The sequence below is a fragment of the Sander lucioperca genome, chromosome 17, assembly GCF_008315115.2.
Source record: "Sander lucioperca isolate FBNREF2018 chromosome 17, SLUC_FBN_1.2, whole genome shotgun sequence".
NCBI classification, from domain to species: Eukaryota; Metazoa; Chordata; class Actinopteri; order Perciformes; family Percidae; genus Sander; species Sander lucioperca.
This window is the reverse complement of record NC_050189.1, coordinates 797,334-807,333: the sequence shown is the minus strand read 5'-3', so window position 1 is coordinate 807,333 and position 10,000 is coordinate 797,334. Positions and strand designations below refer to the sequence as shown.

Below are 10,000 nucleotides of genomic sequence, written 5' to 3'. Positions count from 1 at the left end.
TGGTAGGCTAACGTTACCTGCTGCTAGCTAACGGTAGGCTAACGTTACCTGCTGCTAGCTAATGGTAGGCTAACGTTACCTGCTGTTGAGTGTAGTGTTACCGTAACTAGCGCCCCGTGCGTCGATGTTTCAGTTCCCTCTAACGTCCGTTTTCGGAGCATCAGAGAGCAGCGTAGGCATTTAAGAGGCACCTAAATAAGGCACCGAAATCCGCGTTGCTATTCGGTCTGGTAGTTAACGGTCGTTACACTGGTGCCGTATTAGCACCGGGTCTCGGGACCAAGCCCCCAGGAAGAGCGCCGAGTCTAAAAGCCACCACGGGCTTAGCGGATAACGGTGGTACTGCACCCCATGGCCCAGAAAGACTTTTCACATAGACTTTGCATGGCGAAAGAAACGTCTATATTTCAGCGGATAATTTGTTTCTGGGTATATCAACTTACCAACCCGAACACTGAAAGGGTCCTTGTTTAAAACGTTACGTTTTTAACATTTTTAACATTCACTAGAAGCGAATCCAGAATTATTAAATTTGACATGATGAACGCGCATAGTGGACGCGAGCAGAGCCGCGGGACTGCGCCCGCCCGCTCACATGACTGTTCTCCCGAGCTCATGTAGCTAGCTGTAATAACGGATATAGCTAATGATTGTAATTCACCATGTGTTCTATTAATACGTCCATGGTATTATCTTATGAAGTCATGATACATCCCAGGGATGTATGTAGCTGCTGTAAAGCCTGTTAGCTACGTGGATGTAACGTCATTAGCGTTTCCCAAACTGGCGGGCTATCGGCTAGCTAGCTAGTTGCTAACATCAGGGGTAGCTAGCATGGCTGTATTAAGATCTATAGCTACATAGCTAACTATATGCCTACATAACGTTACTACAGACTAGTGATTACATGGCCTTGGTTCTCTCTTATGATACATCCGAGGGCTGTATGCTGTAAAGCTTGTAACGTGGATGAGAGCTGAAGCCATGGATGAGCTTTGTTCACGAAACTGCAGGCTAACAGCTAGCTAGCGCTAGTTAGTAGGTAGCTAGCTAGTAGCACAACATAATTATTAAATCTCCTTGGTTGTCTAGCTAAATACATCTATCGTTTATTTAGCTAAGCATGTAAACGATCGGGAACAACGAAAACAATGTTTAACGTTAGTGAATATTTTAGACAATGAAAACGGCGAGTTCATGAGTTCACCAGTAAGAGACACGACAGAGAAGCTCATGAACGCGCATGTTGCTACCGGTTGCTACGACAACGCAAACAAATTGTTGCTAGTGCGCATGCCCATCGTGAGCCAACCAGCGTTATGGGCCAACAATGCGGAAGAGCCGAGCTCCATGTTTGCTTTATGCGCTTTTGAGCACTCTCATTGGAACGTACGGGGCTTCCCGCCGAACACTGGATCCAGTTCTCTTAATACATCCATGCTCGGGACCCACCCCCCCCCAATAAAAACTCTTCGGATCTACACGATTCACGTGGATGACATTTTCCCATTCAAAACGCCGATTTTCGCCGAAAAGCAACTAGTTTGCAGGTAGGTTCTTTCTACCGACCTTTTCCAAGTTTTTACGGTTTTTTTTTTTACGTTTTTGTAGCCTTTTTTCCATCAGCATTTAAATGTTTTTCAGTTACATGGCTCTGTGTGTGTGTGTGTGTGTGTGTGTGGTAAATCTATCGCTGGTCAGTCGCCGGGTACTTGGCTTAAAAACACAATTTCAAATGGGGTACAATAGTGAAAAAAGCTTGAGACCTACTGGTGTAGACATTATGGCTGATAATCAAAATCTTTATGGAGAAAATCAACGGGATTTTTACTTCCGGAAACACACGGTTGATCTGTATTAGACCCCGGCGGGCGGCGGGCAGCGCAGAGCGGCGTTTACCTGGTTCCTGTCCCGTGCGTTGGCGTATCTGAACCTCTGGATGTAGTAGAAGACGAGCCACGCCAGAGAGATGATCATCAGCACGATGAAGGAGATGGACACGAACACCACCGACGTCCTGCTCACGTACTTCTGCAGGTTCCGCGTGCCGATGGTGATCGTCATGGTGACCGTCACGTTGCGCTCCAGCAGCGATGCCACCTCGCGGCCCTTCGGCTCTGGGATCATGATGGCAACCACCTCGCCCGTACCTGCAGAGAAACACACACACACACACTCAGTCTCACTGATCGCTTAAAGGTCCTCTGACATGCTGCTTTTTGGATGCTTTTATATAGACCTTAGTGGTCCCCTAATACTGTATCTGAAGTCTCTTTATATAGACCTTAGTGGTCCCCTAATACTGTATCTGAAGTCTCTTTATATAGACCTTAGTGGTCCCCTAATACTGTATCTGAAGTCTCTTTATATAGACCTTAGTGGTCCCTAATACTGTATCTGAAGTCTCTTTATATAGACCTTAGTGGTCCCTAATACTGTATCTGAAGTCTCTTTATATAGACCTTAGTGGTCCCCTAATACTGTATCTGAAGTCTCTTTATATAGACCTTAGTGGTCCCCTAATACTGTATCTGAAGTCTCTTTATATAGACCTTAGTGGTCCCCTAATACTGTATCTGAAGTCTCTTTATATAGACCTTAGTGGTCCCCTAATACTGTATCTGAAGTCTCTTTATATAGACCTTAGTGGTCCCCTAATACTGTATCTGAAGTCTCTTTCCCAAAATTCAGCCTTGGTGCAGAATTACAGCCACTAGAGCCTTATGACGTCATAAAGGGAAGATTCCAGATCGGTCCATCTGAGCTTTCATTTTCTCAAAGGCAGAGCAGGATACCCAGGGCTCGGTTTACACCCATCACCATTTCTAGCCACTGGGGGACCATAGGCAGGCTGGGGGAACTCACAATAATGTTAAAAAACCTCATAAAGTGACATTTTCATGCCATGGGACCTTTAACCCTCCTGTTGTCTTCCCGTTGACCGTGCAACTTTGCGTTTTTCTGGCTCAAAAATTTTAAATCTTTTTTTCCCCCCAACGTTAGTTTTTATCGACACTTCTGTGGCTTTTCACCTTGTTTTTGTCACTCTTCCCGACGTTTTTTATAACTTTTCTTTTTTGTCACTTTTTCCGATGTCTTTGTCGATTTTAGAAGTTTTTTTTCAACGTTTGATCAATTATTCTTTTCTTAAAATGCTATAAAACTGAATAAAGACACCCAAATTCAATGAACTGATCGTTTATTTAACTTGTGAAGAGCGTTGTAGGGAACCATCCACGTTGTTTTTTTTTGACAATTGGCAAAATTTGGTTGAAAGAAACAATAATTTCCGATATAGAAACTTTTTGAAAATGGGACAAATTTGACCTGAGGAGAACAGGAGAGTTAAATAATGTAATAATAATAATAATAATAATAATAATAATAATAATAATATGCCCCCAGTATCGAGGATTCCATTTTTTTTTTTTTATTCGAAATTCGAGATTGTGACTTAATTTCGGTTGAACACCATATTCTTCAGCTTTAAGTTTTGTCTTTAAGCTTTTTGAGTCTTTTTTTTTTAATTTATCTTCTGCTCCAGCTTATTCCAACGTTTTAGACCCAGATATGGTGATAATAACGGCCCAAAATTATGTGGAAAATAGACTCAAAACTACCACAAAGAGACGCTAAATGACCACAGACTGTATGGGTAAATTGCATTTCTTTCTTGAGGCGTGCACGCAGAGCTCTCTCCGTAGCCTTACGTAAGCGGCCTGAGGTTTATACTTGTGCATCGATCTCTTTAAGAGAATAGCAGGGCCGGCCGGCACGTGTGTGCGTGTGGTAGAGTGAAAGAGTGACAGCGATAAAGTGTCAGCCCTGTGTCTTCTGACCACGGTGAGAAATCTGGAGCAGGAGATGTTAACCCTCTCCGTGATCTCATGCCACGGCCGAGAGAGACGTGCGTCGCTGCGACGTGTAGTTGCATTTTTCGAGAGGTGACATCAGGCTTAAGTCTTCCACAAAGCTCGGGGAAACACTGCAAGGTATACCGCGGTTTGATAAAGTCACGGTTTAAAAACCAAACTGGTGTGTCTCTGTGTGTGTGTGTCTGTCTGTGTGTCTGTGCATCTTCATCTGTCTGTGCATCTGTGTGCATGTGTGTGTGTCAGCGTCTGTCTGTGCATCTGTGTGTGTGTGCGTGTGTGTGTGTCTGCATCTATGTGTGTCTGTATCTGTGTGTGTGTGTGTGTCTGCGTCTGTCTGTGCATCTGTGTGTGTGTGTGTGTGTGTCTGTATCTGTGTGTGTCTGTATCTGTGTCTGTCTGTGCATCTGTGTGTGTGTGTGTCTGTATCTGTGTGTGTGTGTGTCTGCGTCTGTCTGTGCATCTGTGTGTGTGTGCATCTGTGTGTGTCTGTATCCGTGTGTGTGTGTCTGCGTCTGTCTGTGCATCTGTGTGTGTGTGTGTGTGTCTGCGTTTGTGTGCGTCTGCATCTGTGTGTGTCTGTATCTCTGTGTGTGTGTCTGCGTTTGTGTGCGTCTGCATCTGTGTGTGTGTGTGTCTGCGTCTGTCTGTGTGTGTGTGTGTGTGTGTCTGCATCTATGTGCGTCTGTATCTGTGTGTGTGTCTGCATCTATGTGCGTCTGTATCTGTGTGTGTGTCTGCGTCTGTGTGTGTCTGCGTCTGTCTGTGCATCTGTGTGTGTGTGTGTGTGTGTCTGCGTCTGTCTGTGCGTGTGTGTGTGTGTCTGCATCTGTGTGTGTCTATATCTGTGTGTGTGTGTGTGTGTCTGCGTTTGTGTGTGCATCTGTGTGTGTGTGTGTGTCTGCATCTGTGTGTGTGTCTGTATCTGTGTGTGTGTGTGTGTGTCTGCGTTTGTGTGCGTCTGCATCTGTGTGTGTGTGTCTGCATCTATGTGTGTCTGTCTGACTGCGTCTGTCTGTGCATCTGTGTGTGTGTGTGTGTGTGTGTCTGCGTTTGTGTGCGTCTGCATCTGTGTGTGTGTGTCTGCATCTATGTGTGTCTGTCTGACTGCGTCTGTCTGTGCATCTGTGTGTGTCTGCATCTATGTGTGTCTGTATCTGTGTGTGTGTGTGTGTATGCGTCTGTCTGTGTGTGTGTGTGTGTGTGTGTGTGTGTGTGTGTGTGTGTGTGTCTGCGTCTGTCTGCATCCGTTTGTGTCTGTGTCTGTGTGCGTGTTTGTGTGTGCGTCTGTGTGAATGTGTAGTTTGTTTGGCTACTGACACTTTGGATAAACCCCCCCGAGGCTGCCACTGAACTCACATCAACCCCAAAACACACACACACACACACACACACACACACACACACACACACACACACACACACACACTAAATTGATTTATCACCTTCTAAAAATAAACTGTGTCTGTAAAGTTAGGGAGGTTACGGAGGAAGTCAGCATTTTCACTTTTATTTCAAAATGTGTGTGTAATGGCAGCCGTAACATTAACGAGGTCTAACCCCTCCCTCTCCCTCCACTGACCTGCTCCATCACTGCTCTCCATGTTGGAGGCCTAGTCAAGTTTTTAAATGTGACTGTCTGTGTCTCGGGCTAACTCCCACCGGCGCATGACTGTGACAAATACCGACGCAGACTGACGTAAAAGTCGCATCAAATCTTCGCGTCGCGCCTTCACATCGCGTTCATGCCTCGGAATGACAGGGACCGCCCCCGTGACTACGTTGTTTTTCCGACTACCAGCGCTCACATGGTTAGGATTAGGGCTGAACGATTTTTGAAAATAATCTAATTGCGATTTTTTTCCCAAATATTGCGATTGGATTATTTTTTTAAGCTTTGTCTTCTGTATTATTATTATTATTATTATAACAATAAATCATTTTATAGTATGAACAACACACAATTACACACTAGACAGTTAAAAAAGTAAAAATATAGTATATACACACACACACACACACACACACACACCAGTGTATTTTTTTACAGTTACTCCAGCCCCTCCCCCTCGTGAAGCTGCGTGCTGCCGTGTGCACTTGCTCAGAGAGGCTATCGTTACGTTAGCATGTTGCTGGTGTTCTTGCCGTGGGATTAACTGTACTAATAAAACTGTTGAAACCCCGCGGCCACGCTGCTGTGAAAGCTCCCCGAACGTCATTTATCAGTCTGGTTGTTACCCCTCTCAGTGGCAGCTCCTCCACTCCATATCTTTATAACGGAGCTAACCGCTAACCGGAGCTAACCGCTAATCAGAGCTAATCGTCGCCAACCGAGCCTTCAGTTCTGCGTGTCTGTATCCATTAACTGCATGTATGGACTCGAACCAGAATAAAACCCTTCATTTTATTAAAATGGCTGTAAAAGTTTTAAACTACAACTCAGAGTTGTATGAATGACAGAAATCAGCTCAAGGTACGGCGTAGCGTTAGCGTGCTATGTTGACGCTTTCTCTGCAGAGTGCAGACTGATTTGCTCTCGCGAGTCACGTGACCAAATCGCGTTTTAACATATCGCGATATTATCGCAAATGCAATTAATCGTTCAGCCCTAGTTAGGATGGTCGGGATGCGTGTTCATCTTCTTCAGTTATATTGGCGTTTGGCATAACAACTTGTTGCGTGACTGCCACCAACGGTTGGCCGTAGTCTAGAGCATCAGGTGGTGAAAACATGGAGGACTACGAACGGGAAAGGACACGGAGAAGGTGTTGTTGTTTTTATACATAGGCTTATTTATGAATAATCTGAAACATGTTATGTCTGTGTATGTTTCTCAGCAGAGGCGTTTGTCCGCAATAAATAAGTTTATTGTCATTGAAATATGTTCAGTGAACCAAAGTCGCCTCCATCAAACGTCAGTCGTCAACGACGAGTCACCAACTGGGAAACTCGGTTAGCGAAATCTGGCCCGAGTTTCCCACCTCTGATTCCCACAGGAAGGGACGTGAATGGTGACGTTTTCACTCGGAAAAACGTTTTTCCGATGTCCGTGAACGCACCGGAATGCCTTGGTTGTTCACGCTGCGGCCGCATTGAAAAAAAAAAATCAGACCTGGGTCTGATTCAGGACCACATATGGAAGTGGTCTAAATCCGATTAAAAAATTTTTAGTGTTCACACTACTTCTGAAGAAGTCTGACCTGGTCACTTGACCCCCCCCCAAAAAAAATAAAAAAATAAATCAGATTTGGGACACTTTTGCCTGCAGTCTGAACGTAGCCTTAGAGAGAAGACACACCAGCCCGGTAATCGGGCGTCGGGCCGTCTGGCGAGGTCGGTGACTCGAGTCTGGTCGGTGTGTCCCGTGCCGTCGGCCGTCCGAGGAGCCGTCGGCGTTCATTTGGGCCGACCTGACATGTTCAGTCGGGGACAGGGCAGTCGGGACTCACCCGGAAATGGGGAGCGGATGAGCCGCTCAAAATCTGACGAAGATCTTTTAAACTGACCATTGTTGATCTGAAATGAAGACAGATTCAGCAACTGCACGGCCTATTTCTCTCTTAAAATGTTTTCAGAAACACGTTCCGGTGAACTATTTTAGTCCAATATGAGATTGTATTCTGAACGAGCCGCCATGACAGTCTGGCTGGGAATTTCCGGAGAAAAAAAGACCCACGTGACGCGTTCGTCCAATCAGCTGCCGGTTCTCATTTTCTGGGAAATAATCAGACTGTTAATGGAAACAATACAGAGCAGCGCCGCCTGCTGCTATGGAGACGTATTACGTTTCGCGCACGTGCAGAGCGTACGCTCAAGTCGGCGTCGCCTCAGTGTGTTCTGAGGCACTTTTTGGACCTCGGGGACCCGACTGATCAGTCCGACTGGCTTTACTGCCGACGGTCGGCCGTCTGGTTGGTGTGTCAGGGCCCTTAGACGCCCCACCCCCTTTTTTTTTCTCGAGATTTTTGTTGCTTTTTTGAGTTTGTTTTCAAGGTCTTTTCGGACGTTTTTCTTGCCGTTTGACGTTTTTTTTTTTTAGGAAAAAAATTTTGTTTTGTCATTTTTAGTCGCATTTCTAGAGTTATTTTTGTCACTTTTTTTTAATCAAGATTTTTTCGGACGTTTTGTCTTATTTGATTTTTTTTTTTTTATAAAAAACATTTTTTTTTTTGTCAGTTTTAGTCACATTTCTAGAGTTATTATTATTATTTTTTTTTGTTGCTTCTTAAGCAGTTTTTGTTGCCTTGGGTTTTTTTTTTTCTTTAAGTTTTTGGAGCCTTTTCTGCTATTTGTAGCCTTTAGACATTCAGTTACCTGAATGAGGCATCGTGATGGTGTCGTTAACGTTACCGGACCCCACGTTAAAGATGACCACCGCCGAGGCGTTGTGGGCTGCAGCGTGGCGTATCTTGTCCTTGTAGGTGCAGTTACCCCGGGCTATCAGCGCCACCCAGGCCCCGGCCTGTACGGGCACCGCGAACCGGGTATTGGGGTCGCAGGCCTGGCGGTCGTGCAGCGCGGCGGGCAGAACCACAACTCCTCTAGCGTCCCGCTTCGGCGAGTGCTCCCCGTAGCGCCCGCACTCCGTCTTCTCGGTACGGAGCTCCGACGTGGCCGGGTCCACGTAGGTGATGTTGACGAAAGCCGTGTACCACTCCTCGCGCTCGGCCACGGTGAAGTCCAGGCACAGCAGGTGGACGAAGCAGAAGGAAAGCAGCCACGTAGAGAGGGCCAGGCTGCGGCAGGCCGCCACCAGAGAGCCCGGAGCCATGGTGATCCTTCCCCGCTGAGAGGTTCCGAGCAGCCCGGTAGACGCCTTTACTCCACCATGCTACCAGTCGACCGAGCTGGAGGTTGATTTTAATCTGCCTCTCGCTTCAACTTCGACGCGTACTTCTTTTCCGCCCTCTCCTTTCTCTTATTTTCACCGTGTTTTGTGTGTTTTCTGCCGCTCTCAGACGCCTGCTAGCCGTTTACATTTCCAACCGTCAGCGAAGACAAAACGCACGGTAGAAGAAGCCCCGACGGACGGACAACTTCGGACACAATAACCGGTTACAACGACGACACTAACCGTTACCGAAGCAGAACACCGGGCGGTGAATTCACCGTACAATGAAGTTAAACGGGGTAATAATAATCGTTAAGTAAAAGCTAAGCTGCATTGTTTTGACTGGGCCTGAGCAACCAGTGTTAAGTTCGCGCTATTGGAGTACTGGAGTTCCGGTTGTTTGATTTCAAAATAAAAGCAGCGATATTTATTTAGAAGACGTTTTATTGTCGAAATCAATCTTGTACCACTCATTATGTCATGAAACCATTAAGTAAATTACCAAATGTTTTTTATTTTTTATTTATTTCAGACGCGATGATGAATTAAACTCCACAAGTGAAAGCCGTTCTCTTCAGTCCTTCCAGAAAAATACGTTAAAATAATACGAGTTTTTTTGTGATTGTTGCGGGCAAAAATCCTCGATTATGCGGCACGTTTTCTTAAAAAATGCGATGGAATATGCGGGATATTTATGCAATTTTATGCGATGAAATTGCGGGAACTTGCAAAAATTGTGGGAACTTGCAAAAACTGCGGTTTCCTCATGGCTTCATCGCGGGGTTTGCAGCTTTTCGATGATGTTCACGTCGCGTAATTACGTCAATTCATAATGTTCCCATGGCAACAGGGGAAAATGGCTGCTCTTGTGTGAAGTAAACGCAACATTTTTCAACTTTCTGCTAAGATATATGTGTGACTTTTTTTGCAACGAAAATGCGGGGATTATGAAATCATGCAAGCCCCGCATATTTTACGCGGAAATCGACAATTTATGAGGCAAAAGTGCGGCGTATTTGGAAAAACGCGGTCCGCGCATAAATATGCGGACTTTGGCTGATTATGCATTGAATTATGCGATCGCATTATTGCGTTTTTCTGGAGGGACTGTCTCTTATTTTGAAAGGGAAAGCATTTTATTTCCGGTAAGAATATGTCTGACTTGACGCAGATCTGTGCGCCAGTAATGCCGAGCAGCGCCGCCTAGCGGCCTGGCAGAGGAACTGCAGCTGTACACCAAAACAATACAAACCTACTTTTATCTGTGTGTGTGTGTGTGTGTGTGTGTGTGCTTGTT

General features: G+C 45.5%; 1 protein-coding gene across 1 annotated transcript in view; it reads right to left on the bottom strand.

Annotated features, from left to right (window-relative positions):
- LOC118493646 (RING finger protein 150-like) overlaps positions 1–9,084 on the bottom strand; it is an 18,149-nt gene extending 9,065 nt beyond the window's left edge. The window contains exons 1-2 of the mRNA XM_035994229.1: positions 8,187–9,084; positions 1,900–2,150 (exon numbers count right to left, since the gene is read on the bottom strand). Coding sequence (XP_035850122.1) covers positions 1,900–2,150; positions 8,187–8,643 — 708 coding nt within the window. The 5' untranslated portion in view covers positions 8,644–9,084. The remainder of the gene's footprint in view (positions 1–1,899; positions 2,151–8,186) is intronic.
- Between the last annotated feature and the right edge of the window lie 916 nt (positions 9,085–10,000).